Source organism: Myxocyprinus asiaticus, chromosome 3 (assembly GCF_019703515.2).
Source record: "Myxocyprinus asiaticus isolate MX2 ecotype Aquarium Trade chromosome 3, UBuf_Myxa_2, whole genome shotgun sequence".
NCBI classification, from domain to species: Eukaryota; Metazoa; Chordata; class Actinopteri; order Cypriniformes; family Catostomidae; genus Myxocyprinus; species Myxocyprinus asiaticus.
Genome location: NC_059346.1, coordinates 21,481,197 through 21,497,544, shown reverse-complemented (window position 1 = coordinate 21,497,544; position 16,348 = coordinate 21,481,197). Strand labels below are relative to the sequence as shown.

Here is a 16,348-nt window from a genome sequence, read left to right as displayed (position 1 = left end):
TATTATATTCTACTTCTGTGAACACCTCACAATAAACACAAAACCACTTACACAGACATGTTATCTCAAACAGATATCAGATATATGGCCATACATGTATATTTCTACAATTATTGTTCATTTATTTGGGCATACTGGATATATAAAATTACACTGATTTGGGAAATTATGAAAATGTAATATTCTGAAATATGTAAATGAATGAATTTTACACTTACATAGCGCTTTTCTGACACTATACTCAAAGTGCAGATATGTTGCATATACTGTATGTACAGTACAGATAACTTTTTATATCAGTGAAAACCATTAACATGCATGTTGTGTTTTACATACTGTATATAGCCATATGTGTAATTTCTGTTTGGAAAATGTTGTAACAAAGATATTCATTTGTAAATAATAAAATAACTCACCTATTCTACGTGAAAACAAAGCCAATCCTGTGTTCCAAACATCATAAATAATGCCTTCGGAGGGCACTTCGAAGGGAAAACAGTTGTGACAGTCATGCTGGAAGACCATTTCAAACAGAATTTCCAATAAAAATAACTTTGAGCACCACAACTTCAAGCCTTTCAAAGCTCTCAGAGTGGATGGTGAAGACTTTGAAAGCAATAGGGCATGGAGTGATAACTCTGAACAGAACCCACCCCAGCTGCGGCAAAATCAATGACATCAACAACGCAAACTAACAAGGAACTATGCTTCTAAACACAGGTGGAGAGCTGTAGTTCCAAGTTCCAACTACACAACTTTGCGACGCTGTTTGCGAATGTTCGTTGGAACTGTGATTTCGGGTAACGCCAAATCGTTGAACTATGTTCATAACGATGAAATTTGCGACCACAGTTCGCTAATGATGCTTTTGGAAAACGCACCCTAGATCATTAGGCCATTTACATTCAAATATGAATATACACGAAATATATCAAACCATCATGACATAACCTTTTAAATGTATTTTGTAAACTAATGCTCTGTTAAGTGTTTTTAATATAATGTTTATTAATGAAACTTACCAAAATGAAATTAATGAATACCAATTGTTTCTTTTATGAGGCATAAATTACCACACATTTTTATTGGATTTTTTTATTTTCATTCAAGTCCTACTAAGGTTAACACTTTGCTTATGAATAATTAATTATGTTGCGTGACATTCGCAAACTAGGCCTAACTAGGCCTAACTAACCAGTGAAAAGCAGTTCTAATGATGGCTGAAAGGCAAACGTTGATAAGTAAGTGCTTATACACTGACAAATTAACAAATCCTATTGTAAGTGAAATGCTCACATTGTAGAGCCCTGAGTAAGGAAGAAAACCCTAAGAGAAATTGGGTGGTGACACTTTTTCTCTAAAGTTGCATATTGATATTCAGGTTGTGCAGAAAATAAAATAAAAAATAAGTATGATTATGACTGAGCAATACTATACGCTTCAAAATTCAAAGTAAAATTGCTCTCTTTGAAGTCCCAAGCAATACAACGAGTTTTTCAGTTCCTAGTTAACAACTCCCACTGTTTCAAACGTAATGCTAGTACCACTGACTTAATTCCAGGTTTTAGCATCCATTAGAATCTAACACTTCCCAGAGGAGCAGGAAAGCATGCAGACACATTGAAGAAAGATCTTGTCGTTTCTAGTTTGTCACTGCTTCAGTGCTGCAGCATGGTCTCCAGGATTCAAAGGCCTTTCCTTAAGCATGACAGGGACACATAGAGCTCATTATAAAGCCTAGGCAGGCCTTACGTCCCCTATAGTGTCTAGAACCTGTCTGGATCTTCTTTGATTTATTGTCCTCTAATCTATAGAAAGGAAGCAAAAGCTTTGTCTTTGTCTGGTCGCTGGTCAACTCAATAGGATTCTCTCTCTACTGACACCAGTAATCATCAGAGATTTTGCCACAATTCATAGATTATAATCCTAAATGGAGTAGTCTCTGACTCTGTGGGGCTTATTTGTGTGTTGATGCATAGAAGTCTCAGCTTGTAATTTATCAGTAAAGGACAGTAATAGAGGCAAAGTGAGCAATGCAGCAGCCATTTCTTCATGATCCTTCACACTTCCTTAGCAAAGCTATGATAAATGGCTTAGCAGAGACTGATTTTTCATATGATAGTTATGCTCTATAATGGTCCTCATGGGCTGATACCACAGAGCCAGTAACAAATAAAACTCAGGGTAGTTCACCAGGGGGGCCTGCGTAGCTCAGCGAGTATTGATGCTGACTACCACCCCTGGAGTCGCGAGTTCGAATCCAGGGCGTGCTGAGTGACTCCAGCCAGGTCTCATAAACAACCAAATTAGCCCGGTTGCTAGGGAGGGTAGAGTCACATGGGGTAACCTAATCGTGGTCGCGATTAGTGGTTCTCGCTCTCAATGGGGTGTGTGGTAAGTTGTGCGTGGATCGCGGAGAGTAGCATGAGCCTCCACATGCGGAGTCTCCGCGGTGTCATGCACGACGAGCCACATGATAAGATGCGCGGATTGACAGTCTCAGAAGCGGAGGCAACTGAGACTTGTCCCCCACCACCCGGATTGAGGTGAGTAACCGCGCCACCACGAGGACCTACTAACTGGTGGGAACTGGGCATTCCAAATTGGGAGTAAAGTGGATAAAAAAAAAAAAAAAAGTAGTTCACCAGGCTGGTGTTCGTTAAACACCTTTCAATGTTCCAAATTTCTTTGTGATTCGATACTGAAGAATAATGGATGGTGTTGACTTGTAAACCTCAAAAAGAAACCAAATAAGTGGATCTTTATATTGTTTCACAAAGCAGTATCAAATGCTCATATTGAAAGGAAATAATGTATCTTGCTGTTTTACCAGTCACTGAATGACCTGCATAAACAAGGTACTTTTCAACTCCAGCTGCGCTATGATTCATCCAAGCATATTATTGAAGCACCAGGGATGCACAGCAACTATTATCATAAACCACATTTATCACTTTAAGGGTTTGATTTATTAAAGCATTTAGTATATCAATAACAGATTTGCTGTTACAAAACAGTAAGAGTGCATATAATTAGCTGGTGTATTAAAGGTGTTTCAGTCACTGGTTATATCACTAATGTGCAAAAAATAGCATTGCACAGACAAATTTGATCAATGTATGGAATTTTTGCAATCATAGAATCATTCAAGCATCCCTTATCATACTGTCTTGTCAAAACACAGGAATAGCTGGAGGCATAATAACATTTTGAACAATATGCAAATAATATATACTTACTATACATTGTAATTATAAACAAGTAAAGGGATAAGTACAATCAGCTAGTTTTCAGAACAAAGACACTTGTTGTATTTTACATCAGCGCAAATCTGATTGGCTGGTCCGATGGAACTTCCGTGAGGAGACACATACAGGACGTTGTATCAGTCTGCCTGGATGCCAAGTTGTGTTCACAAGGTTCCATGTTGATACAGTGAGTGCTTTTGAGGACTAAATAATCACAGAATTTGCCTAAATTGCCAAGTTAGTGACATCAAATCTTTAAAGATATTCAGAGTTTCGTTTGAGGCACGTAGCAGAAAGTAAAGCAGATATCCATGAGCAGAGCTGCATTTTCTGCTTTGTTTACTTAGTTATGTCTGTGAAATTCTTTAAAATGAGATTTTATGTGCTGTACTTAGACTCTCTACACATTTTCTGTTATTTTCCCATGTGTTTTCTGTACAATTGCTCCCGGAGAGTCACGCACCATTATATTAATTATTTATTTCCCTATGTCTGTCTTTTATTATGGAATGATACATCTCTGATAACCCCAACCCTAAACACCCCGTCATGACAAAACAGACTGTGATTGGTCACTTAACATGTCCGTTAGATGGCTTTTCCTGTCTAAATGGGCGGTTCTTGGTCAATTGAAGCAGCTATAGACCCCATATCTATGCCGAAGTCAGTGCCGGTCCTAGCCTTTTGGGGGCCCTAAGCAAAACTTTGTGTGGGGGGCCCCCGTCAGTATGTTCGTTACACTACTTATAATGTCTTAGACAGTGTGGGGGCCCCCAGGTGGATCGGAGGCCCTAAGCAAATTGCTTAGTTTGCCTATAAGAAGGACTGGCACTGGCTGCAGTCTGGCTACGTGATACTATGCTTGAGTTAACTGTTTGTACATTTTAGTCAATTTACTAAAATTGAGAAAAATTTATTAAAATGAATGAAAATGGCATGGAAAATATTGACTACATTTATAAGACATGCTTGTTAAAAGGCAAAAAAAAAAAAACTGTATGCAAAAATAGAATTGCAAAGTACGCATGTTTAGCTAAAAAGAATAAACAAAAAGGCCCAATCCTAATTGATAGTATCAACTATACTACCTTAATTTCAAATTGTTACAACTACAACCACAATTTTTAAAATAAGGTCACAAATTGTTCTTCCCGACATCACCACATAGGTAATTGTTCCCCGTCCAGCACTTTTACATTGGTACCTCTCCATCTATGCGTGGACTAAACAAGGTCAGTGTGTTGCTGCTTATCTGCTTGGCTGGTAAATAACAGATCTTATCTTCCGCTTGCATTGACATTGAAGGCCCATGCTCAGATCTGTTTTGTAGATCTGTGAATCTGATTAGCCTCTCTCTAATCCAATCCCCATTTTGTCATTCATTATGGTGGCATGGTGGGGCGCTATAAAGGATGTAATTATCACTGGTTATGAGCTTAGCACTGATGTAAAGCTGGAAATGTGATTGGCCGAACGAAGACTTCATCTGCCTCTTCTAATTGCAAATACACTTGGGTCCAGACTGATACAGTCCATCGCCTTGGCAACACTGCAGGTAGTGAACCTAATCATGGGGCAAATATTTTCTCAGGAGAGGAAATTACTTTTTTCCATATTGCAGCTGGATAGAGTAAAAAAATTAAATAAAAAAAAAGGGTAGCAGTGTACGGTGATTGTAAAAAGAGCAGCCTGTCCTGGAAAATGGCTGCAAATTAATTTATTTTTGTTTATTTTTTATTTTATTTTTTTTGTAGAGTAGCTGATAAATTAAACAGACAAAACATTGTATAATAAAGTAGCAACTGCAAACTCCAAGAATTTGTACAATGACAAAACATTTTGGGTTTAAAATTATACTGTAGTGATGAAAAATGTTAGAAAAATATTTACAAAGTATACATATCTATATGCTGTAAATATTTTAGATTTTACACAAAGCCACACATAAGTTTTTCAGGAACATGTTATCTGTGATCCTCCTGTCATTTAAAAATCTCTACTCAGCATCTATAGAGTGAAATAAGCACAACTTTTGATGAAAAAGGGCATTTCCCACCACCTAAGCACACTCTTTCATGTATGACATGCGATGGTTGGTGCTTGCCATTTATGACCAGTAGAACTGACTCAGTTAATTTATAATGATATGTCCTTTGAGGGCAAGCATGATGAATCTGTGTGCAAGGATATGCAAACTGAAAATGCTCAAGGGTGCAGAAATACGGGTAAGAAAACATGTTGCAAATTCTTGACCATGTAGAGTATTGTATCAAGATGGAGTTTAGCAAGCAGAAAATCTGTGTTAAAAAACCTGGCAGATCACCAGATAAGATCTGCAGTGTCTTGAAATCATACAATACACCATTACACCACCTCCAGTCTTTACTGTTGACACAAGACAGGACAGATCCATGGATTCATGCTTTTCAGAAAAGAAAAAACAAAACAAGAAAAAACAAAAAATAAGCATATTTTAATTGTAACTGCAGAATCTGAGATTTACCAGACCAATCTTTAGACGTCTATTTAGCTGATTACATGCTCACTTGTTTCACTTCCTGTTCTTGTTCTGATGGTAGAGGAACAGAGCACCAAATGAATTTGTTACCATTCAGAACAGATGAGTTAGATGAGCTATGTAAAGCAACACTTGAATATAGAAAATCCGTGTTTTCTTTGCACTGAATTTACATGACTCCAAGTGAACTTTTCCCATATGTAGACCAGAAAATAATTTGTTGTGAATTTTCATTTCCCCATTATCAGGCCCTCTACAATTTCACAGCACAGCAATCACACAATAATGAACTTCCAGAAGCAATTAAGAAGCTCTTCCTGCCATATAGCTTTCGTGAATACATGGCAAACTTTACTCTCTCAGAATGTGGACTAATCATGGTGTGCTGCAGAGAAGGTGGTGCAAAGATTTATTTGTTATAGCTGAAGTGTGTCATTTCTGCACCACTAGCGTCACCAAACGAACTGGAAAAATAATCGAACGGATTCCAGAAAACTCCCCACCATATTCAATTGGTCAAAAAGCAGATAGTCCCTCCCCGAACTCACACCATTGGTGCTGTGCTTGGTTTAACAGCCGTTCAAACAAACAGAGGAATATTCTACTAGTGCCACAGTGTTATACTTGGTGGAATCAGCCTACAAATGGCTTACTTATAGTTGACACTGCCTATTAAAGGGTTAGTTCAACCAAAAATGAAAATGTTCTCATTATTTACTCACCCACATACTAGCCCAGGTATGTATGACTTTCTTTCTTCAGTAGAACACATTTGAAGAAAAATAGAAAAATATCTTAGCTCAGTAGGTCCTTAAAATACAAGTGGACAGTGATAACGACATTTGAAGCTCCAAAAAGAACAAACAGTCAGATCAATATTTAAGTACTTTTTAACTATAAATCATCGCTTCCGGTCAGCAGCAGAATGTGCGTGTGGCGTAATCATTTTGGCATGTTCACGTGAAAACAGGCGCACGTGCGACACACCCGGAAGTGTAGCAATGTTTACAACTGAGTAGCAGGAACTCTGTACAGAAACTTTGTTGGTTTTATCTGTTTGTTTACTTACAATGGGGTGTTTGTGTGCTCATTCTGGATGTCTCAACTGAGATAAAAACGTGAGATTACATCTATAACATGTGAACCTCTGTCCCTGTAAGTTGGTCTTAATTGCACTGTACATTTTTGTAGCCAGTGAGTTGCTAAGAAAATATTAAATGAACTTTACAAAACTTACAATATAACACCTGACTTGACAAGATGATTAGCCTATTAAGTGGTGCAAAGGCACCCCAACCAAAATCATGATCTTGAACTATTCATGACAATCACAATGTCCATTTAAATGTCTAAACTTTGAATCATAGGCTTATTGAAATAAAGTTAATAAAATAAGCCCATTGAAACTAACTCATATTAATGTATTTATTCATGGCTATAAAAGTACTTTTTTGAATATAGTAATTTAGTTTTTAGTTATAGTTTTTCAGTACACAAGGCAAAATACAGAGCAGAAAACAGTGGGGCCAATGAAAGTAAAGGTCCATTACAGATCACAGATTTATGTATTGTACCCACATTGATGAAGAGATAAACCAATTGGCTTGTATATAAACGTATAAAACCAAGTGAAATATCTGGTGTGGTGGACAGTAATAGCCGTCTGAACATATGTGTACTTACCAGTGTTTTGGTCTATGTATTCTTTTGAGGTATGCTGGTTCTGATGGACCCATTCTCCATTGCATTTAAAGAAGATCTGCAGGGCAGGAGTCGCACGGCAACACAACTTGATTGGGTTATTTTTTATTATGTAAGCATCCTCTGGCTCTTGCAGGAAGTGAGGTAATGTCCCACCAACTGATGACAGGGAATCCGCAAGGCCATCACCAACAGCTCCTGTGAAATCAAAAATCAATTAATGCATGTAACAAAAACATTCAGTACATTTTTAAAACATACATTCTCTCATGAACAAACATTTATACTCCAAAATAACTCATAATTTAAACTACTAAAATCATAATTTTTATCACCTTTTTTAATCAATATTTCAATACATTCCGGAAATAATTGCCACACACACAAAAAACAAAACAAACAAAAAAAAAAAAAACATCATTTTTAGGTGTATCCTGTGCATACAATGCTTTCATTAAACATAATGAAAAAATGTCATGATTTTATCTAAATGTGGTCTGCATTTCATTCAGCTTCAAGTCTGAAAATAATTTTCCTCTGGGGAATGTTGTAAGCTTCCCATTGATTTTAAACAGAGTGCAAATAGACAATTCCACTAAAACAATTCAAGGCATTTTCTACTTTAAAAGCACATCAGGTTTCCCTGAGTGATTTTTTGATGAAAAGAATAAAAGAATTAGCGACGGAAGAGGGAACAACTGATTGCTTTGTGTTTGACTGATGAGCTAAAATGCCTCTCAGTGCAGAAAGAAAATGAGAATGCTCTTCCTTGCATGGGCCATTCTCTTAAAAGAAAGAAATAATTAAAACAGCAGACAGGCTGAGAAGAGGGAGTGAAAGAAAGAAAGAAAGAAAGAAAGAAAGAAAGAAAGAAAAGAGATGGATAGAACACTGTTGAGGATGGAGGGATTATCTTCATAAGCCTATTTTCTTTAGGAGGAAAAAAATTATTAGAGATATTTTACATCCATGCCATTCTAATGCGGAGAGTCAATAGAGCACAACAGTTTTTCCTATTCATTTTCCCCATAGACTTTTTATAATATCCTTCATAAAAGAGTTGTAAGCCAAGAACCAAACCAACCAGCTCTGAGGTAAATCACAACATCACAAACTTTGTTTTGAGGCAAAAAAGTATTTGAAAATCGGACAAAAAGACAAAGGTACAAGACTGTGTACTTACCATCTTTCATAAAGGCACGGACTACAGTACAATCCCATGAAGCATTGCGAATGATGTCATTGAATAAAAAACTACGTGAATATATAAAACTATTGATTTTAGGTTATTGATTATAAGTATAGAAACAATATAATTTATGTTTATTGCAAAATATTCTGAAATTTACAAATAGATAAGTAGTTTAAGGGTGAAGAGACACAGACTCGATTACATCAGTCACAGTGCGTCATAGGAGTGGGCGATCGCTCCGAGGCATGGTTCTCTGATTGGTGAAGCTTTCTCTGCTGGACCATGATGGATGGCTTCAACAGAAGCACATACCATCGATGAACAACCTCAGAGCTCAAGGTATGTCTGTCTTTAAAGGTTTATAAGTTATCGTTGAAAATCAATTCATCTATGGAAAAAATTAATAGGATTTTTACTTCCAGAACCAGACTGTTGTGCTCTATTATACACACCACCTCTGGGATTCATGGTAGAATAGAGCTGGCAGCTCATGGGAGACTGGCTATAAAATGTTGAATACTGCAAAGTCTGTCAAATGCTTATAATCCCATGAAAGCCATTACACAGCCGGCAACTCTTCCCACTGTAATCTAATAGTCTTGCATTCTACACCACCTCAGACATTTGCGGTCACGCTATTTTGATAATTAACATGCGTGGATGTGGATGTATATATATATATATATATATATATTTTTTTTTTTTTTTTTTTTATTATTGTTATTTTTTTTGGATTGTGTGTGTGTTATGTGTGACCACAGGGGTGTTCGTTAGGGGTCAGGGTGGGATTGTATTAGTAGGGTTTAAATGTAAAATGTTGATTCTTTATATATGTGTTGAGTTTTTTCTACTGTCATATACATATGAATCAATAAAAATGTTAATTACAAAAAAAGAAATGCCCAAATGAAAATGCATGTTCAACAAGCTGAAAGAAGCCGATCTATTTCTTTGCACAACACGTGAAAATGGAATTGAAATGTTTTGCTGTCACTGTAAATGTTCACTTTCCCATGGCCACAGTGTTAAATAAGAGATTGCAGGTCATATTGATACAGTTGTGTGTGTTTTTTTTTATTTATTTATTATTATTATTTTTTTTAAATAGTACAAGCACTTAAATGTGGAAATGTGGAATTGTATTTTATCTTTTAAGTTCCAAAGTTGCACATTTTGTGAAAAAATGTCTAGCTGACAAGAAATTTCAAGTACTGACAAGTCATATCATTATTACACAAGCAATATGACAATATGACAAGACTTTCTCATGTCAAATGCACTAAAGAGAACTTTGGCTAAAGTTCAATAAAAAAAGAAGCATTCTTATATCGAAAAAAATATATATATATATTCTCTTTTAATTACTACTGATCAAAGAGCATTCATAGGTCTAAACATTCTTTTTCTTTTTTTTAAGAACAGCCAATGCAAGCTGTAAACCTCTGAACCACTGGAACCCAACAAACTCAGACAGATACGACAGAACCAAGTTTTAAAAGCACTTTCAAAGCCATTATTATATTGTAGTACCATTACAAGCCCAAGTAAGTTTGGGAAAAGAGCAGTTGGACCCTCTAAAACAGGGACATTCAGTAGATTATGAGCATGCTGGAATTATTATACCTGGTAGTCCCACATGCCCACACAATGTGAGGATCTCAATCCATTGGACTCTAATTTAAAGTGGTTTATCAGATAGCAGATAGAGAACTTTACTAAGCATTTGCTGAACAAGTGTCATCTATCTATCTATCTTGTTTGTGACTGAAGAACTGTAGTGTTACAATTGCCCCTGGTCTCACATTCTGTACTACAATATTTGGACAAATGCACTATGATTAAGAGAGGAAAACGTACAGTACCTTTCCCCTCATCTTGCATGATTTTCTTGACAACCTTTATAAGAGGGGCAAAAATTCCAAACAGCAGACATGTTCAGTATATATAAAACAAAACATCCCAACAGCACTTTAACCATTAATTTAAATAGTTTAATTGTTGATTGCTCTTTTTCTTTATACAGTATGCCAAACACATTTTTCTGAGTTACATATTCCCAGGTATTACTCTGAGTTACAGATTACCAGGTGTGTGGTACCTGGTTTACGGAGACGTGCATTCTAGGCAATCTGCAGAACCATCAAGTGGAAAAGCGCAGTCACACTAGGGATGACAGGAGAATGTCACAGATCATCCCATGGGAAAAAGGTAAAAGTAGGAAATCTTAGATGCAGAATATTAGAGAGGGTTTCAGACCCTAAAACATGGTGCTCACGCAAAATAATCAAAGAATTTGTCTTTATTGAGCAGAATGTATAACAAGATGTTGGCAAAAGTGTTAAAAACATTGTATCCGTGTTTAATACACATTAAATGTATAATTAACATAAGATCATGTTTTGTCACCTGTGACTAAAAACTACAATTTATCATTGGCTTTGTTCAAACTGCAGGGAAAATCAGATTTTTTCCTCAAATCTCATGCTTAGGCTAACTGTTCAAACTGCAAGTTACAAGTGGCTAGATCAGATTTTTTTCTGTTTAGACTGCCGTTGCCTTTGCCAGCACATCCACATTAGCTGACTTGCAAACTTGCGTATGTTAGCAATGGTTGTTTTGCCATTGATTATGTTTTTCATGAGGGCAATATACAAATATGAATACGTTTGTCAAAGACAGCTGCTTAAAAAAATGTGAGGGGTGGCATATGCAATCTTTGTTGCTGCTAGGGTTGACAACTGTCATGTTTTAGCCGGGATGTCCCGTATTTTGGCCAAAATTATGAGGGCCCAATCCCATACTGGATGCCTTTTGTCCTGTATTTTAAGCGGGCAGGGAAACTTCCTGTTTTGAAGGCTTTGTATCCCATATTGAAGCATGCTAAAAAGGTCGGGTGGCAAGACCCCCTTCCTGTATTGCAGTGCACCAATGCTCAAGCGCCATGCATTCACGTGAGACATTTAATAGCCTATGTTATCGTGCTGTGGTGGCTCACAACCGGTGTGGGTTACCGCACCTTAGCACTTCTCATTGGGTGGGTAAAGCCATTGTCTGTATTATTGTAAAATTTGCACTGCTTTGGCTTCCCTGTAACATATACAGTATATTAAATATGTGTGCATTCCATTCAGAAGTGATCACCCCTATGCCCTGTTCCCTTCAAAGACTTTACCTGCCACTGTGACAGTTTCAGAGGGCTGTAAGGTGCAATAAAACGGTCATTTTGAACTATTTTTTTCAGGAATTTCTATTGAAAATTCTGTTTCACAGCATGCCCATAATTATTGTTTTCCCTTCGAAGTGCCCTATGAAGGCATCATTGATGCCATTTGGAATTCAGTATATGTCTACTCATCACAAAACTTGATGTAACAACCTATCAAGCACAACAAATAATGAAGAAAACACATGAAATCTGAGCATGAGGATTTCAAACCACCTACAAATGTGGACTGGATTAGGCTAGTAAAAATCATTTTATATTTGCTATATGTTTTATATATGTTTTTGTCCGGTTCAGACTACAAATACTTAAGCACATTTGAGCCATTTAGGCCAAAATGTTTTTTGTGAACATAGCCATGGAGAGGGCGATGAGATCTTTGGTGACCATCTTTGGTGTCAAAATCGATCCATCTGCCATCTGTTGCTCTGAATAGAGTCTAAACTTTGTTCCACCTAAACTGGCCTGCGATGAATTAAACATGAATAAAAGACAATAGAGATGCTCTGATCGATCAGCCACCAATCGGTACTGGACGATATTCACATCTTATAACTCGATCGGTGATCAGTAATTTGGTCGATCGCATAAACCGATCGCTCATGTCGCAAAAGACGCACGGCTCCTTTAAGACTTCAGCAGCACTGTCACAGCATCACGGAGTGTGAAGAATACTGGCATAGTGTTGTAAGACAACAAACTTGATTCAGCAGTTAAGAATGATGCAGTGGGAGTGGTATGGCGAATATGAAAAGTTTGTGTACTGTACTGTTAATGTGGCGCTTCACACGCAACAAGGCAAAGGGAAAACAGTGCGAGCTGTGAAACGGTTCTTATTATCATTCATGGCAGCAGTCTCCGCCGTGCATAGGCATCTCAGTAATAACGTGAGTTACAAGATGTTGTGTAATTTAAACATCTTTATTATATATCTACTGATTAACCGTAATTAACATTAGTAGCACCTGAAGAGTCCAGAAACATGCACTCTTTCTCCGCTTTCTTTTCATCTCTTGCATAAGATAGCGCGTGTTCCCCTCATTAAAGTTCAAACAGCAACAAGTGAAAAATGAAACTAAATGAAAAGGCGGAGAAGGAATTTATAAATATAATAATTATTTATACTATATTAAGATACCATAATTTAATGTGTTAAAAATAATGCAAAAATATAAATAAAATAAGGAACAATAATATTATATGAAATAACGACAATTAATCAATAACCCAAAATGTTGCATTAAGTTTAATTGCACCTATGGGTTATTAGTTTGTCTTCAGTTTGACACTAAGCTTCATTTTTTATAGGGCTATCTATCTTAATATAGAGATTATTTTGTTAGCCTATACTTGTTTTAAAGTCTTTTTTTTAAAAAAGCTATTGAATAAGCCTTTTAAACTTTTTTTTAAGCAAAAACTAGGAAAAGTGATATTACTGGGAAGAGGAATATTAAATTAACAGTTTGCAGAAAGCTTGCATTTAGCCAGTTATGGCAGAGATCCTGATAAAAAGGTGAAATGATCGGGATCGGTATCAGCAGATCAGGTGAAAAGAAGATCAGTATCGGCTGTAAAAATCCTGATCGGAGCATCCCTAAAAGACAGCATCAAGTACCAAACTTCAGTATACAAAATATGATAAAATAAGCATCATAAAATCATTTTGATTTTGAATTAATTTGGAATTCATGAACAGAAAATATGTTGGAAAGAGCAGATGGCATGAAGCTCATCCATATATGAATTACTAATAATAAAGCAAATGGTGACAACAAAAGGAATTCCTCCAATAGAACACAAGGTGAAGGCTAAAGACGATTCTTATCTGTATGTTTATGCTCTTTGCCTCTTACTCTGTCATCTAAATGCAAACCTATATTGATCTGCACAAAACTGATACCATCAATTTATAAGTACAGCACAGCAGCTGAACATACCCTTATACATTATGGGCCAAAGGGTGAATTATTTTCAAGAGCACTTTTACATTTGTACATTTTGACATTGTCAGCACATACTGTATGCAAGCAATTATGTGACTAGTAGTGACTAGTCAAGGGCAAACATACGTGTTTGCTGGTTCACTGATGGAGGAAAAGGCATTCTAATTATAAAAGCTTCCATTTAACCTGCACTAAGTTAACCAATCACCAATAACAACGATTATGTGGATCACCATTAAAAACACTTAAAGGTGCATTCAGTAACTTTTTGTTCGTGTCATCTTGGACTTTCAGTGACACATAGTGATGTGGATGCAGCATCATTCAAAATCAATAGTTTTCAGTTACAGATGCCATTGTAGAAACTCACTATTCACAATCAGCCATGATTAATTTAATCCAAGAGTGACAGTGTCCAATAACATGACGGTTACTAAAATTAAGCGAGTAGTATTCAGCTGGTCATGTGATTCTAAAATGGCAGCCCCTATGAGGCCCCCTGCCCCATGTACAATAAAACAGCTTTTATAAGGTTACTGATATGACTAGAGTCCTCATCTCATGTGAGTGGTCATGATTTTATACATATGTTTCAAAAATACACATGCATGCACACTTACTACAATAAAAGGCAATTGATAATTGGAACTGTAGCAATCCACACTCTATAAAAAAGAACATACTCTTGGCTGCTCCTCCTATAATAGATGTGCATAAATATAAGTCCTAATGACTCCAACAAGCAAGCCACCAATAAGTCATTTATTTCCTCATTATGCCAGTTTTTATACAGCCTCTGCAATGTATATCTGCAATGAAGGTCCACAGCTTTTCCAGAGAGCAGTAGGCGAACAAGGGATGATCTAAAGAAAAGTAAATGATATACTAATACAGGTGATTCATTATAATGATGTAAGCTGCATGACAAGAGTGCATCCCTGAACCTGCCGTATACTGCATAACATTCTAATGATGTGTATTTATTACATCCCTGCAAAAACTGCAAACAACGAGGTGACATTGTTCTTCCTCCCCAGAGTACTAAGTGTTGTTTCTTTATTAATGTTTATTTTGTGCACCTTTCCTTCTTTTAGCTCATTCCTCAGTTCAATATATAGGATGCCTTCTGTTGTTTGTTTAATGGGCAGCCAGTGTTAATTTGTACACTGCAGTAGTCATAGTTTTATGACATATAATGAAATATGATTTTAGTCGATGAAAATTATATCTTTTAGTTTATGTTAATGTGCAAAATTACAAAATGAATCAAGCTGTAACAGAACAAACATTAATAAAAAATTCAAACATTAAAAAATATATATCAATTTGTTCTTAATTTAAACACATTATACCAATTTGTATGCATTTATGAACACTGTGATGGGCGTGGGACATTTTAATTTAATAACTGGTAACAACAGTTTGTTTATATTGTTCTGTTATTTCATGGGTTGTGTTTGTTATTAAGTTTCATTTAACATTGCTATTTAACATTTACCTTCATTTTGTGTTTTGGGTAGAACCAGGTATACTTAAATAATCCTTGTTTGAGACAGATGTTGTCCTTCTTTGGTCTCTCTTTCTTTTTTTAATATTAACTTCCATTTGGGACATTTATTTTGTCTACCGCTGAATGTAAAAAAAAAAAAAATGTTGCTAACATAATGCTAACAATGTCGATATAGCTTGCATTCAGTCATCGCAATGCTAAGGCTTTAGTTCTACTACTCTCATAAAGCATATTTCCATAAGTACCGACAGCTCCAAATGTGTTAGCAATTCCCATGTCTGCTATTTTGGCCTCTTTGGCTTTCCGTTATCGAAGGGCATGAAAAACAGCTTGCTTGGATGTGAGTTTTGACACATTACCCCTTATCACCAAGCATCCACTTCATATAGTTACACATCTCTGTTTCAGCACCTGCACCAAAAGCCTCAGCACTTTAAAACCATGCACTTTCTTCTTCTTCTTCTTTTTTTTTTTTTTTTACACATATGCCTCTCAAGTATTTCTGAATTTTAAGGCAGAAATGTCAGAATGTGTCAAGATAATCCCAGTTTAGGTGAAAGGATGAAAGTGAGAGAAAGGATGTGAAAGAGTGAGAGAGGAAAATGTGAGAGAGTGTGTAAGAAAGGGAGGGAGGATTTTGCTTATAATTGATGTCTCAAATATCTCCGCCTTCTTTTCACACGCACACATGCATACTTCTGTCTACAAGGGTGAATGAAATGTGGAAAAGAAGGTTTGCTGCTTTTGAATACTTAATTCATTAAATATAATGAAAAAATATTCAAATTTAAATTTGACAACTTTTAACATGCAGTTATTTAAGACTCCTAGACCCTTCTGACATTAAAGAAATTGAGGGCCCATTAGACTCTTATTTGATGAAGATTTTTTGAGCCCATGACATTACATACCACTCAGTATGCCACCCATGCTTGACAAACTTTCTGGCATATTACCACTGAAGAAACTTGTTTTTATGGCAATTAATTGAGATCAGTGATCCTCTTGCTTAG

General features: G+C 36.3%; 1 protein-coding gene across 1 annotated transcript in view; it reads right to left on the bottom strand.

Annotated features, from left to right (window-relative positions):
• The window catches only part of unc5db (unc-5 netrin receptor Db), a 236,460-nt gene that overhangs the window by 81,600 nt on the left and 138,512 nt on the right, over window positions 1–16,348 (bottom strand). Inside the window, exon 2 of the mRNA XM_051662360.1 lies at window positions 7,450–7,665. Coding sequence (XP_051518320.1) covers window positions 7,450–7,665 — 216 coding nt within the window. The remainder of the gene's footprint in view (window positions 1–7,449; window positions 7,666–16,348) is intronic.